General features: G+C 52.9%; 1 protein-coding gene across 21 annotated transcripts in view; it reads left to right on the top strand.

Annotated features, from left to right (window-relative positions):
• Nucleotides 1–23721, top strand: part of MEF2D (myocyte enhancer factor 2D) — a 48388-nt gene that overhangs the window by 13075 nt on the left and 11592 nt on the right. For 16 of the 21 annotated variants that reach the window (XR_016460494.1, XM_031606266.2, XM_031606261.2 and 13 more), the window contains 5 exons: nt 9899–10155; nt 13360–13563; nt 18459–18593; nt 21568–21778; nt 23582–23638. Coding sequence is in view for 20 of the 21 variants with exons in the window: in XM_031606266.2 (XP_031462126.1) it covers nt 10102–10155; nt 13360–13563; nt 18459–18593; nt 21568–21778; nt 23582–23638 (661 nt within the window). In the remaining variant the exon portion in view is untranslated. Of the gene's footprint in view, nt 1–2563; nt 2718–9898; nt 10156–13359; nt 13564–18458; nt 18594–18721; nt 18857–21567; nt 21779–23581; nt 23639–23721 lie in introns of those variants that run through there. The other 5 variants (XM_090127080.1, XM_090127079.1, XM_090127083.1 and 2 more) reach the window with 3 other exon arrangements.

The following is a 23721-nucleotide window of genomic DNA, read 5'->3' as shown; positions in this document are numbered from 1 at the left end:
TGGGGTTTGGTGCAGCCATGGGTGCTGTGGTCCCACTGGTGCTCATTGCCAGGACCCTTCTCTGCTGTGGGTGATGCTGGGGTTTGCAGCACTTGCACCCCGACAGTTTGCAGCAGTTACATTCTGACAGTGCAGCTTGCAAGCCTTGGGTTGGCAGCTGAAAGCAGAAGCATGGGTCACACTGCTGCATGCCCTGGATGTGCAACGTGAAGCTCCTGTGGCTTGCCCGCTCTGTTTACTCTCTTTGCAGGGCATGGCTCTTTTTGCGTGTGAGGAAATCAAGGGCCGTCCCTTATGGGCCTTGTGTTTGACCAGCAGGCTGCTCTGGCCACTAGAACAGGTGCAAGAGGGAGAGAAAAGCTGGCGCTCCCCATCTTCAATGCTCTCCCATCACAGAGCTGGGATGTGCCTGAGGCTGACAGAAGGTGTGGGATAAATGCACACAGCTGCTCGAAGACACCATCACGATGGGGCACATCGGGTGCCCTTCGCCCCTGACCCAGCCATGTGCTCCTTGGTCCAGCTTTGTTCAGGCTGAGTTTTGTAATGTCAGGAAGTGAGCTGGCTGTGGGAGGGGAGGCAGTGGGAGCAGAAGGCTGCTTTGTGGTTGGAATGGAGGATGCCGGAAAGCTGAGCGCAATTCCTCCCTTGGGTGAGGCTGCAGCTTGGCTTGGAGCGGGTGCACAGTGCCTTTGGGGTCCCTCTCTGTACCTCAGTTTCCCCTTAGTGGCTCTCTGGTGCTGGGACAGTGCTGGTAAATGAGCATCCTGCATGGCTCAGCTTAAAGCATCTGTGTGTTGGTGCTGTTCCGCTGGTTGTGCAGGGGCCTCTGTGTGTTTGCACCTGGAGCCTCATCCCACCTGCAGACACCAGTGCAGTGGAGGCTCTGAGCTGGGGCTGATCTAGAATTGAATGTGGAGGTTGGTGGCCCTGCATGTGGCAGGGGGGTTGGAACTTGATGATCCTTGAGGTCCCTTCCAACCCTGGCCATTCTGTGATTCTGGGGGGCTTGAGGCTGCCCCACATGTGGCTGTGAAATGCACAGGCCCCAACCCTGGGGTCTCTACATACCCTGGACTCTCCATTTGCTGCCTGCTTCCCTCCAGCTCATGGCCATTCCCTTTTTTTGCAGCATGGTCGATGCTTGGTAGCAGACACTGAAGCTGCAGGTGTCTGCATTGCAGGTAGGACTGCTCCCAAGCATCCCCATGCACCAGCATGGCCGTGGCTGTTTCTCACATCCCAAGGCAGCAAGCAGCAAATGGGCACAGAGCAGTGGCAAAGCAGAGAAACCAGGGCAGCCAGGGACAGCTCGTCCCTGAGTGGATGAGACCTGTGGCCATAACGCTGTTATTTTGTCCCCAGGAATAAGGACATTGTGGTTCAGCGAGGTCTCAGTGCGTTCTCCCTTTCCTGACCTTCTCTGCCTGTTTATTGCTGTTACAGTAAATGTTTTCATCTCTCCTGTCTGTAATGCACTTGTGGTAGGGGCAGTGCCTCATCCCTGTTTTATGCGGGATCTTTGGTTTCGTGTAATGGATATTCCTCCTATTGATTTTGATAGCAGATACAGAAAGATTTTAAAAATAATCTGCTCCTAGCTCCTGAAAGGAGGGGGCTCTTCTCTCTGCCTGACAAGCACTTTGCTGCGTTATGATGGCTTTTTAGTGCTGGAGAGGGCAGGGCACGGGTGATCTATTTGAGGCTTGGAGATGGGAAGTGATGGCCGTTTCCCTGCAAGGTCAGGAGCAAGGACTTCTGGAGACCTGCTCTGCTGCCCTGGAACAGCTCCATAGGCTGCACTAGAACATGGCCCTGCTGTACTGCAGTCTGCACCGGTGCCGTACCAGCGCTGCATTTTGGTCAGCTCAGTGGGCAGTTTGTGTTCCCAACCTCTCTCTGCCTGAGCACATCTGGTGTAGGAGCTCTTCTAAGGGCTGTGACCTTAATTGAATCAACTCCTTCATGTCCTGGAGACAGCTGTGTCATCTCCTGCAGCCGTGCTGGGTAATCACGTGCCCATTACCACGTGCACAGAGCTGCAGGGTCTGTGCCAGCCTGCCTTTCTCTATGGGATTTTGCAGCAGAAGTCTGCTTTCCCTCCGACAAGGAAAAGACCTGAGGTCACTCTGTCTGCTCCTTGGCCGTCTTGGGCATTGCATCACATTCTTTTTATAGTCATCAGAGTTTGCATTCCGATGCAGACCTGGGCATGCCGGGATCCCACCGTGCTGCACGCCGGAGCGCCCGCAGACACAGCCGGGCTGCAGCCAGCCTGTCTCCTTGAAGCTCCACTCACTCTTTCCACCAGAGAGATAAAATTAGCAGCTGCTTTTTTTTTTTTTTTTTTTTTTGTTTCACCACGGGAGTTGCTTCAAACCCTGCCAGCCCAACTGGGTTCCCTTTCATTGCCCCTTGCTGCACTCCCTGGCTCCTTTTTCCCTGTTTTTGTTGTTGCTGTACACATGGATGCATTCCTCACCCCACTCCCTTATTATTTTTTTATTTCCACATTTTCTTTTAAAATTAATATTTCCCTTTTTCCATCCCTATCCATTAAAAGCAGGGTTTGGAGCCAAACAACAGCTCTGATCACTCTTCCCAGAGCACAGAGCCAGATTTGAAGCCCTTATCTATTGCTGCCCTCCTGCCCACTGCTGCCCTGGTATTGGGAGGGGAGTTCCACTGAACCTTCATTGCTCCAAAGCACGTTTACGGTATGATTGTGCCTCCCTTTGTGTCCGTGGTTGAGTTGCAGAAGGGGTCAGCTGCACAGGAAGGGGGAAACTGAGGCATGGCAGGGATGTGGCTCACCTGCAGGGTTGGAAAGCCAGGATTTCCTCCTCTTGAAATAAAACAAACACAGTAGGAGGCAGCAAGCACGTTCAGATCTCAAGCACGGCATCAAAGAAGGATAAAACCCAGCCTGGGCACCAAGCATGCATTGTGGCACCATGGATGCTCTGCATTCTGTGGGGCACGGAGCAATTGCTGATTTGGTCCCCCCCCTCCATGTGGCCCCATGCTGATGACTGGTGGCAAGCAGTGGGTGTCCCATTGCGGCCCTGCAGCAGGATCTGCAAAAGCAAACAGGAAGCCGAGCAGGGAGCAGCCCACCTTATTGACTTGCTTGTTTACTGTGGTTCCTCTGAGGTCAGTGCTGGGGTTTTAACACCCTCCTGCTCATTTTGGCAGCCTGAGGAGCAGGGTGGGAGCAGGGTTCTTTGTTTCCTCCAACTGGAGGCAGGGGATGGATGTATGGCCAGGGGCTGTGCCCTGCAGGATATGGAGATGCTAAGGTGCAGGAGTGCTTGGGTGTGGGGCTGCTCAGGGGCAGAGTGTGAGATGTGGAGGTGCAGGGATGTTCGGGTGATGGGGTTCTTGGGTATAGGGATGCTTAAGTGCAGGGGTGCTGAGGGAGATGCTGTGCCCATATGTGCTGCTGCCTTTGCAGTGTGGGGATCTTGGGGTAGGTGCAGCTGCTTCAGGAGAAGCCTCAGCCACCCTGGCCTGAGTTTCTGCAGGGTTTTCACTGCTCTGAGGCTGGCACTGCAGTGATCCTGGACAGGCCTGTGTTAAAGCTGATAATACTTCTGCTAGTGCTGGTAATCCTTTTAATATCCACTTCTGTGAAAGCTTAGGTGCAAAGCCTGCAGGGAAGAGGAGGACATCCTTTTAGGAATCGGTTCTGTTCTTCCCTTGCAATACGCTGTAAAGTGCAGAGTATGCTGCCCTCAGAAGAGGACGCAGATGGGGTTAAAGCTGCCCTTGGCAGCGTGGCTGTGTTAATGGGAAACATGCTGCAGTGGCATCGACGTGGCTGCTTGCACCTTGGTTTGATTTGGGCTTTTCCACTGTGGCTGTGCTCTCTGGTTGCAGGCTGCGGTGCTGGTGCCTCCCTATGGAGAGTGCTGCACGTGGGACTCGTTGCCTTTATTAAAAACAAAACAAAACAGCGTTGTTTGGTGGAAAGCTTCCAGCTGCGTGGCTGAGGAGCAAACTTTTTGGAGCAGAAGCTGTCCAGGATGGGAAGGGATGGATGAGCAATGTGGGATGGGGTTTGTGGAGGTTCTCCTGGGTGAAACCCACCACCAGGAGAGCACTGGGGGAAACCCAGCTCCGCTGATGAGGAGGACAAATGTTCCTGCTGGGTGTGATCTGCCCTCCTCCCACTGCATTGCAGGGCCCCATTGTGGTGCTGGGTGGGGAGATCTGCAGGCAGCATTTGTCCCTTTGGGGCTCAGTGCATTTTGGGGTTTTTCATGTGCTGGAAGCAGAGCTGTTGGTCCCTGCCTTATCCTTAGAGAGGGGCTGACACTCTCATATGGGGTGATGCCTGATGCTTACCCTAACCATAGTTCCCCATCCATCCTCCCTTTCCACCCCCATCCATCCTCCCTTTCCACCCCCATCCACCCCCTTACCTCCCCAGTAGCCCCACACTGAGTTTTGCCATCAGGACCTGCTTTACTTTTGCTCCTGCTGTCAACGGGTTCAATCTGACAGCCTCCCCGTTTCCATCTGGGCTGGGAGCACAGGATCCATCCCCGAATTCAGCTCCCTCCTTCTCTCCCGTTTTTAATGAGTCAACCTCTCATCTGTCATATTAAACCTCCTCATTACCAGGTATCTAAATTTTGCTCTGACAATAGTGACAGGGAAAGCTGCGATATCATTGCCTCAGCGCGCGGCTCCGGGGAGCTGGCAGGTGGTTATTTCATGCCCTGCAGGGAGCCGTGGGGGTGGGCGACAGAGCCAGATAATGGGCTCTTGCTTCCCTTCATTTAGAAAACTGTACTTAGTACAGGGGAAAAATCATCCCAGTTCTGAGGCTGGTTATGGGGTGGGGGGAGGAGGTGAAGTGACCTCATTGTGTTGGGATGCTCCCATGTGAGAAATGGGCAGCGCTGTGATGGTGGATGCCTGGGGTGGGTATGGGATGCTCTCATGCAGGAGATGGGCAGTGCTGTGGTGGTGAGTGTGTGGAGTGGGTATGGGATGTTCAGGGGATGTCTTCTCTCCGGGTGCCTCCCTGGTGGCTCCCAGCAGGGTTGGATCCTGAATGAGGATGCTGCTGCCACTAGGGCTGCTGCTTAGGATTGTGGTGAAGCCCAGCGTGGGCAGCTTTGGAGGTCACTTTAGCAAAGTACAGCCTGGCACCTCTGTTCTGCAGCTCTCTGGTTGCTGATTTCCCCAAAGCCTTTCAACCCTCCCCTCCCCCTTAATGCAACATGCAAGTATCGGTGCTCCAGCATCGCTGTGGGGCTGCACTTTCCTCCCCAGGCTCAGCCAATCTTGGCACAACCCATGGTTTTGTTACAGCTCAGCTGAGCTGGCAGCGCAGTTGGCATCTGCTTTCCTCCAGAGAATGCCTGAATCTGGGTCAGGAATGTTTCTACCTTCAAATTCCTCAGGGGTTCGGCTGAATCCAGCCCAGATTCTGCTCTCTGGAGCCTCCTGTGGTGGTACCTGTGGCTGTGGGATGCATCCAGTGGGAGCCAGGTACCCACCAGAGTGCATTGCCCAGCACTTTGCTGCACAAAGCTGGTGCCAGCTGCAGAGACCTGTGCTGCTGCACCTGCTCCATGAGCAGGATCTGTCCCCAGGAGGGCTGGGGCCAACCGTGCAGCTGTGCATCCCAGCCATGTTCACACCAGAGCAGCGTGCTTCAGCCGCTTTCTTCTCCCCTCCCCCATGTGCATCTGGAGACTCTGCACAGGAACCCAGATAGCATCATCCTGAAACCAGAATAGAAGCTCTGGAGGGGACTCGAGTGCGTTTGTGTGGTTTTGATCTCGGTTTGGAGATAAAGAGGTGCTAAACAATGCTGAGTGGGTGAACTAGCCCTTCACCTGGCACACGCAGCCTCTGCCATCCGTGGTGCCAAAGCTGTGGCTGCTGTCCTGCCCCGTGGCACTGCATGTCCCTGTTTCTGCAGTCGCTGTCCCCCAGGTGCCATCCTGGGTGGGATGTGATGGCTCACTGGGATGGCTGTGGCTGCAGTGGGCAAGGAGCTGTGATGGCTTGGTGGGGTGACAATGGCACAGTGATGGAGAGCGTGGAGGGGTGATAGCAGGCATGGGAGAGGTGGCAGTGGTTGATATGGAGTGGTGACAGTGGGTACAGAGCAGAGACAATGCGGGAGGAAGAGGAGGAACGGTGCCCAGCAGCATGGGCGCTGTGGCTGAATGAATCAAGGGGCCGTTTTCTACCCTCCTCATAGTAGGAGGAAGCTGGTCCTGTGTGTCCTGAAAGCAGCAAGGAGGAAACGAAGAGTCCTTGGTGTCGGTGCAGAGGATATGTCAAAAACAACAATTAAGTCACAACAGGCAGGCCTGGCCGTCAGCGAGAAAGGAAACAGGAAGGCAAGACCTAGAGCTAAACAGTCAGGTTCAAGAGGTGACCAGAGCTGGCTCCGTATCCTTGGGAGGAGGAAGTCCAGCCCTCATAGTGAGACAGATGTGTGGCACTGTGAGGTTGGGAACCTTGGCTGTGCAGTGAATTTTGGCCACAGGAGAACCTGAGTCTGTGCAGATGCTGATGTTGTTGCAGATCCAGGGCTTGGGATCCCTTCTCCTGGTGGAAGCCCATAGAACCATAACACCCTGTGCATCCCTGTGCACCCACCCAGGGGAGTTTAGCTTGGGACATGCAGCTCTGCACTGCCTCTTTGCAGCAAATCCTTCATTCCTCATGCACTGCAGCAGGTGGGAAATGCCACAGCCTCTCTCCCTTTAATTTAGGATTTTCTGCACTGCTCTCAGCCGTTCTTCCATCCACCTCCTCCGCATGATGAGCAGTGCAGGTCCTCTTGGCACCTTCTCAGGGGAGCGCTTTTCTTTTTCCCTTCTTTTTCCCTTCCTTCTTTTATCTCCCCTTCCTTCTTTTCCCCCTTTTCCCTCTCCTTCCTTCCCAACTCTCTGCCTTTTCATCTTCCCACCCTTGTGCCCTCTTCTCTGCTCCAGCTCAGGGAGGACTTTGCTATACCCAGGTGCATCAAAATTAAGATCTGGACTCGCAAACAGCACCACTTTACTTTTATTTTCCATGAAGCATTCCAAATTTTGCAGTCCCTTTTCATGCCATGATGGGCACTGCACTGATGCCCACAAACACACTGGGAAGTGCAGAGCCATGCGGAGCTGCACTTGAAATAAAAACAGTTTTTTGTTGTTGTTTGGAAGGAATATATTTACTGCTTTTATTTGCCTTTCTCTCCCTCAGTCTTTGGGATCCACAGGTTTTGATCTTTCCAGCTGCACTGTCAGCGTTTGGTTTATTGGAGCTGATGCTGTGCTGAGATCACAGGTGGGGCTGCAGGAGAGGACAGCTTCATTGTGTCAGCTTGGAGGGGGGGCAGGGTGCGTGCATGGAGCTGGCTTTGGTGAGGAGGCAGCAGAAAGTAGATGCTATAAAAGGGCATTAAAAATAGCAAACAGGCACAGAAAGTGGATGTGAAGCTCCCAGTGCCACTCTATGCACTCGCAGGGAAACGTGGGCCTGTGCAATGGGAAAGGAAGCAGTTTTGGAATGGTGCAAAGGGTCCCACACAGCACTGGGGTAAGATCATTTAGCAACAGGTAAAACAGATTGGGAATAAATATATATATAGACAGCCAGGAACCCAGAAACAAGGGCTTGGAGGAGAGCAGCTCTCTGCCTGCCCGCACTTAGAGCTGTGGACTCAGCACCTCCAAATTCCTTGTTTTGTGCAAACATCTCCCAGCTGAGAGCCTCCTTTTCTTCTCATCCCTTCCCCTATTTGCAAACTGCTAACTCTGCTCCCTCCCTCGTCTACCCAATTTAAAGCAATTTACTCGGAGCCAGAGTTGAATTACTCAGCACAGAGTTAACCAGCACCTGCTTGGAGTTAATTGGCATGTGTGTTAATTGCTCTGCGAGAGTCATCCTTGTGAGAAGCACATGAGGAGTGCTGGAGTGGGGGGCGAAGTGGAGTGGGATGATTCCTTTTGCTGGGGCTGCAGAGATTCTCCATTGTCTCGTAAGGGTTGGGCTTTGCCTTTCTGCCAGTATGACATGCTGGGATGTTGTATCAGCCTGGGGATGTCGGCTGCTTGTACCAGGGTGAGGATGGAGATGTGGGTGCCTTTTTGCAGGTGCTGAGCAGAAAGTGGAGTCTGGGAGGGGTGGGCTTTGTGAAACAGCCACCTGGCCAGGAAGCCAGAAAGAATACCTGGCTCTAAAAATACATTGGGGAGGGTGGGGGATGCTCCAGCACCCCCAAAACCTCAACTAAAACACCAGGAGAGAAAAGGGCTGGGGGGAAGGGGATCTGTATTGGTGCACCTTTGCTTACAGCTCAGCGAGGGAAATGTGGTTTGGTGCCCAAGCAAGGGCTGAGCTGGGCTTTGCTCATCTGCAGACCCTTTGGAAATGCAGTGAAGCTCTTCCACATCCTGGGAAGAAGTTCCCCAAATGAATAAGGTTAAAATAATGCTTCCTTTCGCTTGGCTTGGATTTACTGCTTGTGTTCTCCAGTGCTTACTGCTGCTACTGGGGATGTGTGCTGTCAGGGTTGGATGGCCAATGTGTTGTCATCCCTTGGGAGGGTTTCCTTCTCCCAAGTGTTGCAGCACAGGGAGGGATCAGCATGCTGCCTTTGCTCTGGGTGCAGAGCTGCTGCTTGGTGCTGAGGATGGGGACGGTGCATTGGCAGCTGCGTTGCAGAAATGCCACCTCCAAGGGGAAAAGCTGCAAAGGAAGCCTTGCAGAAAGTTCTTCCTCCTCCCCCCACTTTTCTCTGTGCATGCAAAAACCTTATGGCTCCCAGCTTGCTCCTGCACAGGGTGATGCAGGTTGCACCACTGCTTGGCTGGGAGGGGATGCACGCAGCAATTTGGATAAATGATGATCAACAAATGCAATCTCAGCATGCTTGCCCTTGCACTAATCTTTCCAGTTGGGATTTATGGAGAAAAAGAAAAGGGTTTCTACTGTCCTTCACCTCTCTGGGCTTCTGAATGCTTGGCTGCTCCAGGGAGCAAATACTGGGTGATGGAAGGGGGGATCATCCTCTTCCCCTTCCAGTGCTCAAATCAGCTCTGAGTTTGCCCAGTGCAGTGCATGATGAATAATTGTGCCAAAAAAATAAATAGGGCGAGTGACTCACAGAGCTCTGAGCCCTGAAAAATAAAGTGGGGGGAGAACTAGGGGGGGTCCACTGGGGCTGGGCTGGCGAAGGATGGGGCGAGGGTCCCTGGAGGGTAGCTGTGGGACTGTGGGATAGGACGGGAGCTCAGGTTTTAGGTGCTGGGAGAGGGAGGAGGTTCTCTCTGGTCACATCACTTGTGAGCAGCCTGAGCGCTTGGTTCTGCCAAGTGGAGGCAGATAGGGAGCTATTCTGGGACTGGCGTTTCCCTCAGCCTGAGCCTTGGCACGGGGCACCCTTGTGTTAAGTGCAACGTTATCACTGCCCTTATTCAGCCACTCGAAGAAAGAACATGGAGAAAAACAGGAGGGAAAGGCACTCAGTGCCTCTGCTGCCCTATCCCACCCATTGTACTGAGAAATGGGGGTGCTGTGTTTCATGGGGTGCCCTGCCCATGCTTCCTTCTCTGTCCTCCTTTGCCCTGCCCCTAAGAATTAGGTTTCTGTGCCTGGTTATACAGTCATATTTCTTTCTTTACTTTGAGTAATCAAATAAAGACATTTTAAAATTCAACATTGGAGATGTATGCAGGAACTGGAGATGGATTTAAATTGCCTGAGCTAATCACCAGCTGCTTGTGGCATTATTAAGAGGAAAAAAAAAAAAAGGAGTCATCATGTCCTGGGAGGATGGTAGTGATGGCATGCTGGGGGGTTCCCTGAAATTGGGAGGGATGGGGTGCCACCACATCTATGGGCTTGGATCTCACTTCTGCCTCTGTCCCTGCAGGTTTCTGATGGCTCAGCCCCACTGGACTCGCCGGAGGGTGCCATGAACTGAGCGCCCAGCTCCTTTTTGTTTGGTTTCCCTTGGTTCTTCATCGCTCCCTCTCCCTCCCCCCACACATTTTTCATGAGAACATTTTAAAAGGGGGTTCCTCTCGCACTCCCCTGAGTGACGCTGTGCTGCTGCGGTGAGGATCTCCTGAGAAGATGGGGAGGAAAAAGATCCAGATCCAGCGGATCACAGATGAGCGGAACCGGCAGGTGCGTCCCCCCCGATATACCAATTCTCACATGTTTTGAGAGTCTCATTAACTCCCCACTTGCATCCCTTTTGGGCCAAGCTCTGCTTTTATCATCCAGCCCATAATACTAAGCCATAGAGGCTGGGTTCGGGCTACTTGCAGCAGATGCCCCAAGCCCAGCAGACCACCCTGTTTTCCTATACCAAGTGCAGAGCTGCTCACACCTAAGCCCTTTCTAGAAGAAAGCATCCTCCTCACTTAGCTGCCACTTCTCTTCTCTTGCAAAAAACATATTTCATTTGACATTTTCCACAAGGCTTTTCCAATAAGAAACAACCACGACAAGGATCCATTTTTCTAAATGCTAGCAACCCAAAGGAATTTTAATTCTTTTCAATGGGGTGCTAACATGTGTCCAGGGCTTTTTCCTCCTGCCAGATTTTCACTTCACTGACATGGAGCTGTTGACACATGTGCGTATGTGTACATGCACAGATAAACGCATCCATGCATCTTACAGGGAAAAAAACACCATTTCTTCCTAATTTTCATCTTGCTGAGTCCAAGCTGCAGAGTGGCAGTGCTTTGCTGGAGCAGCTTTGCTCTGTGGTTGCTCCACTATTGTATTTCCTGAGCACGTGGAGGACATCCAGTGCATGCTGCACTTTTCTACTGCTTTTTTATTTGTCCTCCAGGAAAAACAAACTGTGCTGTCTATCCCTAATGCTTGAGAAGTGGCAGATAGCAGAATGTGCTGAACCATCCTCTTGCTCCTCAAACAATAGAAAATGGCAGATTTTCTTCATTATTTGGTGATTAAGGGATAGGATGGCGTAAAGTGTCTTTGCTAATGACTCTGATAGCTCATGGCACTGCTCATTTCCATAGCAAGCAGGGCTTTGGGGTTGTTAAAGAAGCTGGGGTGTGCTTGCTGGGGATGTGCAGGGGAGTGTGGTGCTGCACGCACGCAGCCAGCCCTGTTTGGAACTGCAGCAAATGGAAAATCTGTGGTCATGCTGGAGCCAGTGGCACAGCCCAGCACTGTTGTGTAAAGCCTTCAGGATGGGAAAGGAGCATCTTGCTGCCAGCACCGGCAGCCAAGGCAGCAGGAGGCATTTGGGGCTGTGGTGTGGGGGTCTGCAGCCCTTTCCCACAGTCTCAGATATGCAGTGAGCCTCAGGTCCCTGGGCTGGTTGTCTTGCTCCAGCTCACTGCTCTCCCGGTGCTGCTGCAGGCAGATATTCCATCTGGAGATGGGAACATTGTGGCCGGGGGATGCTGGAAATGGGGGTCACCCGCAGAGCCTCCCTGCTGTGGCTGCTCCTGGTCCAGCAACAGTCATCCTTACGGTGCGGGGAGTGCAAGCCTGCGTGGAGGGGACTGGGATTACAGCAGAAGCCAAACCCAGGGGAGGAAAGCAAGTAAGAGTCTCTAATGTCATTAGGGGAATTACTGGAGAGGATTTGCCAGAACAGATCAGACCATCAGTCCTTCAGGGCCAGGCTGCTGACTCTGGCAGTGACCAATATGGTCTGCATCAGGGGAAAGGCAAAAATCCCCTGGTAGTGTAGGGCTGTGTGGGGCAGTAATTCCTTCCTGACCCCTTTGGTGATCGGCTTATGCCCTGAAGCATGAGATTTGATTACCCTCTTAGACTTATAAGGTTAATTCTTTGAGATGGGGCACGTGCCCACATGCATCTCAGCCCCTTTGCGTGGCACAGCAGGGTTTGGTGTTTCCTTGCCCTATAGCTGCTGGATGTGTAGGGCACATGTAGCTGATGCTGGTTAAAGGGTAGATGTGTGCTTTTGTCTGCAAGGAGAGCCGTGGGCACCAAGAAAAAGGTCTGCTTGTCACTGCTCAGATTGCCGTTTCATTCTGGACAGGTGACCTCAGAGCTGAGGGGATCCTGAGATGTTCAGGACAGCCCCAAGCTCTCGGTGGTTTCGGATCCCTGGGTGATGCAGGGCAGCAGGATGCCTGCTGGCCACGTGAGCTTGCACTTGGAGCTGGGGCGAGTGATGCACGTGGTGGAGAGCAGCGGGTGAGGTGATTAGAGCCCAATCTCGTTACTGCTTAATCATCTTCAGGAGATGGCTGGGAGGGATGAGATGTGCTCCAGCTCCAGCAGCAGGGATGGGGAGGCATGGGCTGTGCCTTCACAGGTCACTAGGTGCATGCTAGGCTGTGGCGACGATGCCTTGGGAAGCTCAGGCTCAGCTCCTGTGGCACTGCTGAGCCAAAGTCTCATTGAGCTCCTCCCTCCACACCTCAGGCTGGAGCTGCTCAGCTTCAAGATCAATGCTGTGACTGTGGTCCTAAGTGGGATTGGGCCCTACCTTGCATGCAGGCATCAAGGGAGCAGCCTTCCAGCACTGCATGGTGTCACAGCTGGTTACTGCCTATGCCCCAGCATGCTGCTTCACACGCACTTGAAGCAGTGTGGGAGCCTTTCCTCCATGCTTTTTTATTTCTTTCCTCTGGCTTTTTGTTAAGAAGTAAGTGTTGCACCTTTCTCCACTTGGGGGGTTCAGGGGCATTTTGCAGTTGCTTAGAGCATCCATGGATGCTGTGTCTGGGATGAGAAGCCCCAACCAGTCCCTCCAGCCAGTTGCATCCTGGTGGGTATTGGTGCAGACTGGGAATCACTTGGGTTTGGAGCCTGCACCCTGCCCTAGCCATGGCCACCTCCTGATGTGCAACTCTTCCTCCTTGAGATGTTCAGTGCTCATGCAAGGTATCAGGAGAGCAAGAAACAGTGCTGGTAGGTGGAACATGCAGCTCTCTGACCTCTGGGGCACAAAACTGCACTTCACACTTGTGCTTTCCAAGCTAGGGCCGGATGATATCCAGGCTGCTGTGGTGAGCTAGGAAGAGCTCTGCTCTGCGAGAATATTCAACTTAAAACCCCCCAGCAACCCGCAGCCCCCGAACAGATGGTAGCTCTGCTGGGAAATTTGCTGAAATTTATTTTCTCTTGATTTGGCAATATGCAATTTCCAATGCTGATAATCATCTCTGCGTTTGTGAAGTGTCTGCCTTGTGAGCCCAAAATAGGCATCAGCACAAATCTGTTGGGCCATGCAGAAGAGGGAGGTGGGAGAAGAGAGCTTGGGATTGTTGTCCACTTGGGGAAGCTGAGTAGAAGAGGTGTCTTCCTGCTGTTAGCTTCTTTTGGCTTCTCCTCCAGTGTTCATCCCAAATCCCTTCTGTTTGCTTTCAGGTGACCTTCACCAAGCGCAAGTTCGGCTTGATGAAGAAAGCCTATGAGCTGAGCGTGTTGTGCGACTGCGAGATTGCCCTGATCATTTTCAACCACTCCAACAAGCTGTTCCAGTATGCCAGCACCGACATGGACAAGGTGCTGCTCAAGTACACTGAGTACAATGAGCCCCATGAGAGCCGGACCAATGCGGACATCATTGAGGTGAGGCCACATCCATGTCCCACTATAATAGGGATGGGGCTGGGAGGAGGTTGAGCAGGACATGAGGGGAATGAGCAGACCACCAGGCTGATTTGGCATCTTTTTTTTGGTCCGTCTTTGGTGCTATTAGAAGTCATCTGGAGTTATGTGCTGGTTTACTGCTGTGAAATGGAGGTGCAGTGTGGCTTTTTGGGATTTTCCAGGTAAATCAGGTTGGGTTTTGGAAGCATCTCTCAGGGCTGCAGCTGCCTCTGTGAACTGTGTCATTTGTACACAGTGGGGCTACAGGAGGGCACCAGCAGCTAACACCAAGTGACATTGGCTGGGGAGGCCTTTGAGTGGCTCTCCTCTGACCTCTGCTCAAAGCACAGCCTGCCTCCCACTGTGTTGATGGAGGTGCATTTTATGAGTCCTGTCTGACCCAGCTCTGTGGCAGGGATGACAACGGCATAGCGTTCAACCCTTGCTGAGGCTGGCAACACCCACTGCCTCCCCCTGCATCCTCCAAACCAGCAGCCTTGCAGGCTGTTCTCAGCAAGCCCACTCTGGCCATCCCCACCACATCCTCGTCATTCCCGTGTACCATTCTGGAGCATAGGATGCTCGCTAAGCTCCCCAGCCACATTGTGGCAATGGTGTGACAGAACCACGCGTGTGTCACTCATCAGCTGCAAGCTGTGTGTGGGCAGCTCCCTTTACGCATGGGCAAATTCAGACAAATGCGAGGGCTGCCTGGGTAATTATTGACATTATGGGCGGGCATCAATTAGCACCGGTGGAACCGTTAGTCACTTTGGGGCTTGCTTGGTGAGGATGCTGCAGACCGTCCTCTCCTGCCACTTGGACCTGTGATTTCTGCCTTTGAAGCCCTCTGGTGCAATTCAGCCACCTCAGGCAGTGAGCTCAGGCTTTGATTTCATAAAGAAAAAACAGACAATCCCACAACCTAGCTCAAAAAATCTGGATTTTTTTGGGTTGTGTTTTTTTTTTCTCCACCTCCCTGAAGCATCTCTTTGTGAGCATTTTGAAACAGCATCCACTGTCTGTGCTCCTGCTCAGCACCAAGCAGCCAACAAGCACCTATCTGTTGACTTTCCTAATTGTTCAGAACGCTCTTTCTGGATGTTATTTGAAGCACTGGTAGTAGCCTTATTCTGGGAACAGTAGGGCCTCATGCACCTCAGTTGCTGATTTCACAGCCACGGTTCCCTGCCTCGCTCGTTGGTGCAACCTTGCCCAGCCTCCCCAGGATGCTCATACTGGAGCTCGCAGCATTGAACAGATTTGTCTCAGCCTAAAAATACCATAAACATTTTGGGCAGCATTCTCTGTTCCCTTATGGTCCAAGATGCAAACACTCCCAAGCCGACAAGTTACACGCAGTCCTTGGCACCCAAAGAAATGCTGTGTTTGCACCACATGAAAAGATGAATCTGCATCCAAAGCTGGAGAGGGGAACATGGGAAGCGGAAGGACACTGGCGGATGGTGAGGAGAGGAGCCGAGGCTTGGCATGTCTAGCCAGCAGAGCTGCTGTCATCTGCTCTGAGATCCTGTTCAGGCGGGTTCAAAGCCATTCAGGCATCCATCCTCGTCCTCAACCCTTCTCCTTGTGTGCAACAGGGCTTGGACTGCTCCAGGATGTTTCTGTTTTCTATTTCAAACCCTGCCAGGACCCTTCCTGCCTGTGGAGTTGACTAGATTCAGACTGGGTCTCACTAGAGCCCCAGTTCTGTGCAGGTTCTAGATGTCTCACCTATCACATCTTCACAGCATGTCTTGTCCTTGGAGGTCATGGTGGGAGGCTTGGCAAGCACAGCAGTGGAGTCAGGATCGTGCTCTACCCTATGTACCCTATGGGCAAGGAACAAAGCTGATTGTGAGGTCTGCATTTTGTTTGGAGATGTTTGAGCAGCTGAAGGGGTCACTGCCTCTGTGTGGCACCCGTGTCCCATTCCTGTAGGAGAGACGGAGCCTTGTGTGTCTCCAGAAGCACTTTAGGGGTATGAGGAGGGGGTGACACAGGCCTGGCCAGAGGGGCCTTGCACAGCACAGGGACTCAGGCCTGGTGGCAATGGGGCCTTGCATGGTACAGGGACTCAGTCCTTTCAGCATCAGGGCCTTGCACAGCACAGGGATTCAGCAGACAGCAATGGAGCTTTGCATGGGACAGGGATTGGAGCCTGGTAGCAGTGGGGCCTTGCATGGCACAGAGACTCAGGGCTGGCACCAATGGGGCCTTGCATGGCACGGGGATTCAGCTGGCAGCAGAGGAGCCTTGCATGGCGCAGGGATTCAGGTCTGGTGGCAGTGAGGCCTTGCACAGCACAGGGATTCAGAGCTGGCAGCAGTGAAGCCAAGCTCTTGGGATGAGGCGCTCGGTGCAGCAGGAGGGGTTTGAGCCCTCCGCTCCCTGCCTAGCCCAGTCCTGACTGCTACAAGCTTTTAAGTCTGAGAAAATCTCTCTGACTGCAGTGAGGGGGAGAAGGGGGGGGGTCCTTAATCGCAGGGCCCGGCTGAGGCCTCAGACAGGCACGCTGAGTGCCACGTGTGCGCCTGGCTGCGGATCACGCCGGCTTTGCTCCTCGCTGTCGCTTCTCGTTTCCCGAAGCCCAGCTGATGTGCCAGCTCCTGGTGAGGGACGAGGACAGGGCAGGGCTGTGGGGACCGGGATGCTCCAGGTCAGGCAGTACATCCTCTGCTTTCCCTGGCTGTATGGCAGCAGGGCTGGCTCCTGCCTTGCTCCCCATTCCGTTGCTGCAGGAGGTGAAGGGGCACTGTGTCCTGTTCCTTTCCATCCTTCCCCAAAGTCAGGAGTTGTTTAGATTGCAGCCACCCTCCTTTAAGGGAAGTCGGCTGCATCCTGGCCGAGCATCGCTTCCTCTCACATGCTCTGGGTTTCCTGCTGCTCTCCCACCCTCCTCGAGTTAAAACCTGCACCTGAACAGGGTGTTAGCAGCCACCAAACTAGCACTGGACCAGGAAAGGGCTTTTTTTTTTTTTTTCCTTTGTGGGGTGATGTTCTCACCCTGGTTTTATCCTTTGAAATTTTTTTGAGGTGAAGAAATTCAGTTGAAATGAAGTTTAAATGAGAAGAGGTCGTTTTCCGTTGCATTTCAGCACTGTAGGTTTTAGGAAGGAGGGATTTCCTTTAAGTTTTGTGAACGGAGATGGGTGGGACAGCTGGCCATGATGCCTGTGAGGAGAAACAGCGCAGCATGGGCACAGCCCCTTATTAGACACCAGAGAGTCTCCCGAGCACAGAGCTCCTGTTGCACGCATCTGTAGGAAACACAGCTTCATTGCTTCCATGGCTCATGGAACAATGTTTTCCACTTTGCCTCTGAAAGAGAAAGAGAGAGGGGGAGGAAAATCTCTTTTTTAAGCAAGGAGGGAGACTCAACTTTCCAGCTGCCTCAGTGAAACAAAAGATTTGGGGAAAGAATTTTGCAAAAATATGGTTTCCAAAAAAAGGCAAAGCCCGTCCCTTCCCCACTGCAAGAGCATGGCACATTTTTTTGTGTGTGTTGTACGAAATACAAACAAGGGCATGCACAGAAATAGCAAAATAACTGGGAAGAATCGTCAGGAGCCTTCAAAGAGTGGCCTTGAGAACCTCCCTTTGGCTGAACCCTCGAGTTGAGCCCCAGCACTGGTGTCTGGGCAGCACAGATTGCATGTGCTGCCAGCTATGCCAATAGAGTGCATTCTGCTGGAGCTGCCCCTCCTGTGTAAAGGGGAAACAAATGATACCAATTAGCAGGATTTGGGGGTATGGCAGCACCAAGTGGGGCTTCACACACCCCCGTGTTCTGCTGCTGCGTGTAAAGGCATCACTATGGGTGCAATCCAAAGAAGGAGCGTAAAACTTGTGGACGTGAAGCATGCGTTCTGAAAGGGTTGTTTCTTTTGGAGAGGTGATGTCAGAATCTGCTGGTTTTTCTTGCTACTGCTGCTAAATTTAACATGTGAGCACGATGGCTGGCAAAATGGTGTTGGTTTCTGCAAGCCTGAATGACGTAGAAAGTGGCTCACATTGAAGCACGGGTGCAAATACCGAGGGGTTTCAGCTGGAGGGAGGGGAGCTTGCTGGGGTTGCAGTGGGAGGAAAACAGCTTCTGAAGTGTCCACTGCCCATGTGGCTCCAGGTAGAGCAGAACGGCTCCAGGATGTTTTGGCCTTGAAGCAGAGATGTTTATAGCTATGTAGGAAGGGAAGAGGAGAATTGTCAAGGCCTTTATTTTTCCCCCTTCTGAATTTGGCATGAAAAGGGATAAAGAATTCCAGGAAATTCTGTAGCTTTGACTTAAAAAAAAAATAAAAAAATAAAAAATTGGCAAGTGATGGTTCCATAATAACGCCTAATTGCTTTTGGTATTTTGAAAATAAAATGATTAAATGTGCATGTGTAACACAATCTGCAGATTGGCTACTGCATGTGAAAAGAGGGACTTTTTGTCCAAACCCTGCTTGGGTTTTTTGCTGAGTGCCCATCTCTCCAAGCTCCTGCACACAGGAGCACAGTACCCAGATGACCAGGACCTGTGCCTGCTTTTTAGCTCTGTTTCCTATGTGCAATAACATCTTATCTATTATTTCTAGCAGGAGGGTGCATCCCATCCTTGAGGTTTATTCCCCCTCCTTGTCATTGTGTTGACTGGAGGTGACAAAACCCTCATCTGAGCTCGTATGGGTCCAAATTCAGCACCAGCATACGCTGATCTTTTGAGATCTAGGAAGTTTTTCCCTCCATCCATCTTTCTGTCCATCCATCTCTATCATTTAATGCCATCTGTGCACAGGTGTGCTAGGGCCAGCCCTGCCACTGTGCTGCAGGGGCATTCCAGTAGAACCCCACCAGTCCCAGGTCTCAAACTGTCCTGATTGTGTTTTCAGACGTTAAGAAAGAAAGGTTTTAATGGCTGTGACAGCCCGGAGCCCGACGGAGATGACTCGATAGACCAGAGCCCCTTGATGGAGGATAAATACCGTAAAGGCGAGGATCTGGATATCCTGTTCAAGCGATACGGTGTAAGTAGCTGCTCTGTAGCCAGAAAGACTTCATTATTCTGTTTTTCTTCTGTTCGATTTCCCCCCAACCTCGTCCCCACTCCTTTCCCAACACCCCCGCTGCCCCCCCCCCTCCCAACATCACACAGGCGCTGAACAAGAAGCACAGGGAGTGCGAAAGCCCGGAAGGGGATGAAGTGTTTGCACTGACCCCGCAGACGGAAGAGAAATATAAAAAGATTGATGAGGAGTTTGATAAAATGATGCAGAGTTACCGGCTCGCAGTGAGTAGCTGGTGGCCTGCAGCCCCTCCCGCCCCGGCTGCCTCTGGGTGACGGGGTCTTGCATGGCTTTGCTTTGGAGCCGTGCTGTGCCATGGGAACCGGGGCCCTGAATGCACCCAGAGGAGCAGGAAACTAGGAGAGAGAAGGAGGGAAAGTGGCTCTGGGGGAAGCAGCACCAGGAGCTGTTGCGGACCCTCTGGTCTCCCACCTGGAGAAGTGGGAGCAGCCCCTGGGTGACTCAGCCAGCTCCAGCATCCCTGGGCTCTGGGTCAGGGCTACCTCTGCCCCTTGGCCATGAGTACTGGATTTGAGTCTCCTTGGCCATCCTTTTGCCCCCATAAGGGGTTTTCCCTGGGTTAAGAGCCCCAGGCCCCCGTGCGCTAGCAGGGAGGATCACTGGGTCAGCCCACTTTGGGCCATTTTGCCTTAATTCCACCCAAATCCATCAAGCCCTCAGGGCAGCTGGTGGCCATGGCAGAAATCCAGTGAGGTTTTAGCCCGTGATCCCAGGCCCATCAGCGGGGTGGCATCAGGACAGCGCTGGAAGGGATTTGTGTCAGAAGACGGGAGGGGGAACGCGTGTCAAATTAGTTGTTAGCAGTGGGAGCGAGGGCTGTTGGTGCAGACAAACCTCCTTCAGTGGGATTAGCCCTGTGTCACTGCAGCCATCATTAACGCTGCTGGGAGCAGAGAGGCTAATATTGAAGGGCTGGATGCAGCGATAGGAAATTACACAGTCCCCTCCCCCTCTTAAAAAAAAAAAAAAAGAAAAAAGAAAAAAAAAAGATATCTGCCCTTCCACGCTTTGCGAGCCCACACAGGTTAAAAATTCTGGCTTTTCAAGAAAATTGGGTCTTGAAATCCATCCCCCTTGGTTTTGCTGACTCAGCTTGCAGAGCACAGTGTGCACGAGGCATTTTGCCTCGGTGGCAACTTGCTTGTTAGGCAAGAGATTTTGACCCCACCAGGGCTTGCTTGGGGTGGAGGCACAGCTCTATCCACTTGCAGCCCCTGCACTAGCCCTGGCCTGCCTGTGGTTTTGGGCAGGGGGCACTAGGGTGCTAGGGGTTCAAGGCAGAGCATCCGGCTCCCTGACTAAACCCCTGCAGTGCAGTGGGGATGGAGCTGTTCCAGCAGAGCGTGTGCTGTTGAAGGTGACGCTTCTCCTTTTTAACTAGCTGGAGTGTTTTTGTGTGTGATGAGAACTAACTGGGCTCGTTAGCTAACAGCAGCTGTGTTCGCTATGGAGAGTCTTCTGTGCTCGGAGCGTGTTTGCAATGGCTTTTGACAAAATCAGACATCTTTAGGCTTGGCTGATGTGTGCATCTTCTCCCCAGATTTTGGAGTGAGGTGTGAGCATGTCCAGGAAGCCCCTGTGCCCCCAGCTACCCCCAGGCACTGGTGCTGGGTCCCAGTTGCACACTGGCCTGGCAGCAGCCTGGAGATACAGGGGCTGGATGCTGCTCTCTGATCATCCTCACTGAGAATGTGAGGCACCGGGTTTGCTCTTCATTCCCTCTTCTGGGAACGCACACATGTGCTTACAGTGATTTATTGCACAATGCTGCCACACTGTTCACACACCTGACAAAACCTGCCAGGCTCCCCATGGCTCCCCACCTTTTTTTTTTGTTGTTTGCAGCTAAGCAGGGCCAGGGCTGTGTTAAGGCTTGTATAGCCCTGGGAGGGGACACGCCAGTCCCCAGAGCCCTTGGAGCCGTGCTGCAGTGCCAGCTCGGGGCCACAGGATCTCTGAAGGACAGGATGCCCTTGAGCGGGTGGGAGGGTTTCCAGCAGTGAGCTCGGTGAGCACCATCCCTTCTTCCCTCCTCTCCTCTCCCCTTAAAGGAATTCAGCCACCAGGAACAGCGCCCTATAACACCATGGTGCTGGGTACTTGGCTCCCTCCACCTCTGCTGGTGTGTTTGGTGGGGACACTGGGTGTTGCCTGGTGGCACTGAGTGCTCTGCTTTCCCAGCCCTTGGCAAATTAAAGTGGGATTTTAACAAAGCCCCTGCTAAAGCCTCTAAGCAGGTGCCTGTTCCTGTTAATGAAGAGCAAATCAGTGACATAAGAAAGGCTGATGGGATAATCACGGTGAGTCTGGTTCCTGTGGGGACGCTGGTAGGTGAAGCTGGTCCTCGACCTGCAGACAAGGATAGGGCTTGAGCCGTCCTTCTGCTCCCACTGGGTCACCTCCTCCTCCTGCCCCACAGCTCCCGGTGGTAGAAGGACAGACCTCAGTGTCACCTGGAGGGCATGAGGCGGTGCGAGCCTGTCCCTGACACTCAGTGCCACTCTGCAGAGGGGCAGAGGGCAGTGCTTCAAGGGGCACCCCACAGCACTTCTCCCCTCTTTGATGCTTTGAGCTCTGAAAACATGACGGGTAAATAAATATGGCCTAAAAGAAAGAGAAAGCAGCCAGTGGAAAATCTGTGATGTGTCTAGGCAGACTCTGTGCTGTTCCACAGGAGTCTGTCTGGGCTTCTGTGCCAGTGCTGCCCCAAGATGCTGAGATGGATGGGTACATCATGCCCCATGCAGATGGGAGTGCAGCAGTGTGGAGGTTTGGGGTGCCCACACTGACTCCACTGCAGCCATGGGACGGTGCTGCCAATCCCAGGCAGGATCTGCTCCCCCCTTGCTCGGAGCCTGCATAGTGAGCACTTCCTTCTGCCTGCTCCCCTTCACCTCCTGCTCTCTCTCTTCAGTCTGCAGTGCCCACGCCAAACTTTGCCATGCCAGTGACGGTTCCTGTGACCAACCAGAACACGCTGCAGTTCAGCAGCCCGGGCAGCTCGTTGGTGACCCAATCCCTGGTGACCTCATCGCTGACTGACCCCCGGCTCCTCTCACCACAGCAGCCAGCACTGCAGAGGAACACCGTGTCCCCAGGGTTGCCGCAGCGGCCAGCCAGCGCAGGTGAGTGGTCCTGCATCCCCTCTGCAATAAGGCCAAAGCTCCAAGTGACCACTCCCTGCCCAGGGAGCACCCTTGCTTTTCCAGATCAGGATATTTCACATCAGGCGGTGCGAGGGGCTGAGTCACCCAGTGTCGTTCCCAGCCCAGGTCTGGCTGCTTGTGTCCCAGCGCCGCCAGAGACGTGGGACCGCTGCCTAAAAAGGGCTTTTCTTTTTGCCTCAGCCTGCGGTGGCTGCAGTTGGTCGCTGAGTGATTACTCACACAGACCTGCTGACAGATCCGAGGAGTGGTCCTTTCCAGCGGGGACTGGCGTGGGGTGGTGAGAGCAGGTTGGGGAAAGGCTCTCGTCACTCGCGCTCCCTGCAGTGAGGGGGACATGTGACCGCAGCCCGACTCTCCTGCGGTGCCATCATAAATAATAATAGCACGCAGAAAGCCCCTGCCTGCTATTTTGGTCCTTGCAGATGGTCTGTAAAAGTCGTTTGGGCTGCAAATGGCAGAGGCAGTGTTGGTTTGGCTGCCCAGGCTCTCTGAAAGCCTAGAGGAGCTGGGCCTGAGGAGCAGGGCCCCAGGTTTCAGAGGAAAAGGGATCTTTTTGCTGGTCCCAAAGAGCAGCATCTCCCTCCTCTGCTGTGGCTCTGTCTGTAAGCATCACCCCTGCCCTCTTGCTGGCCTCTGCAGAAAAAAAGAGGCTTTACTGTCAAGCAGAGCCTGCTCAGTGCTTGCAGTTTCCATCCAGCTCACAAAACATTTGTTTCAAGGGGGAATAATTTTGTGGTTGCGAGCACTGAGGTGTTCCAAGTCCAACCATCTGCATTTCATTCACTCGCTGCCTGGGACACGGAAGAAATCCTGTTTATAGGAGCCAGACCCTTGCATGTGAGACAAGCTATTTCTTTTATATATATATATATATTTATTTATTTATTATTATTATTATTAATTTTAATTTTTTTTTAACAATGAAGTCAAGAGGAGTGCAGAGAGCTGTGTTATTGTTTCCAAAGCAAAGGCAGTGCTGGCACAGTGCTTGCTCAGTGCTCACTGGTGCCGTCTGCTCAAGGACTTCAGTGCAACCAAGACCCTGCTTTGCATCCCCATCCCCCGAAGGGAGCGTGGTGCTTGCCGTGCTCTAGGGACTCTGTACCCTTTTGCCAAGCTGTAAAGTATTTTTGGGACCACGACTCCCATGATCACGCTTTCACATGGGGAACAAACGCCTTTCTTGTGCAGCAGCACTCCGGCAATTCTGCTTTCGAGGACCTGCTGCCACCCTGAGCCCTGCTTTGACAGCAGTGGCTGGAGGCAGTTTCCTGTCTTGGGGTGATGGAGCTGTTATTGGGCGGTCTGAGGCCCCTGCTATGCTTTTCCCAGTGCTGTCCAAGTATTCACCTCCATGCAACAGAGCCATGGAAGGCAGAGTTGCAGCAGCGCTGGCAGTGTTAAGGGTGGTTTCCATTTGGTGGAAACGTTACAGGGCAGATAGTGTTTCACACTGTGCTGTTGGGGCTCATTTCCCTGCAGCTCAGCCCCTGTGTACCTCCAGAAGGCTTGGAACAAAATAGCCACAGTGTTTTCCAAGCCGTGTGCTTTGGACCAGGCCCCTGTGCCGCCTGGCTGCTGCCCAAAGGAAACGGATCTGCCTGGATATTGTTTCCAAACCTGATCACCAGGAATGCTGCTCATTTTGCCCAGGACTTTCTCACCGGGAATGCAGCACTGCTGATTTTCCTTTGCCTTCCTCCCTCCCCCAGGAGCGATGCTCAGCATGGCCCTGACCCCATGTTTCTGGTTGTTTTCTAGGGGCGATGCTTGGGGGTGACCTAAACAACACCAACGGAGCTTGCCCAAGTCCTGTGGGTAAGTGAGGAGTGGTGTGGGGCTGGCATTAGCAGGCTGGGTTCTTTTCTCTCTTCTATGCCTCAATTTCCCATAAATAACAC

Source organism: Phasianus colchicus, chromosome 30 (genome assembly GCF_987193195.1).
Source record: "Phasianus colchicus chromosome 30, bPhaCol1.hap1.1, whole genome shotgun sequence".
Lineage (NCBI taxonomy): Eukaryota > Metazoa > Chordata > Aves > Galliformes > Phasianidae > Phasianus > Phasianus colchicus.
Note: the sequence above shows the minus strand (reverse complement) of the source record. Positions and strands in the feature narration are given on the sequence as shown.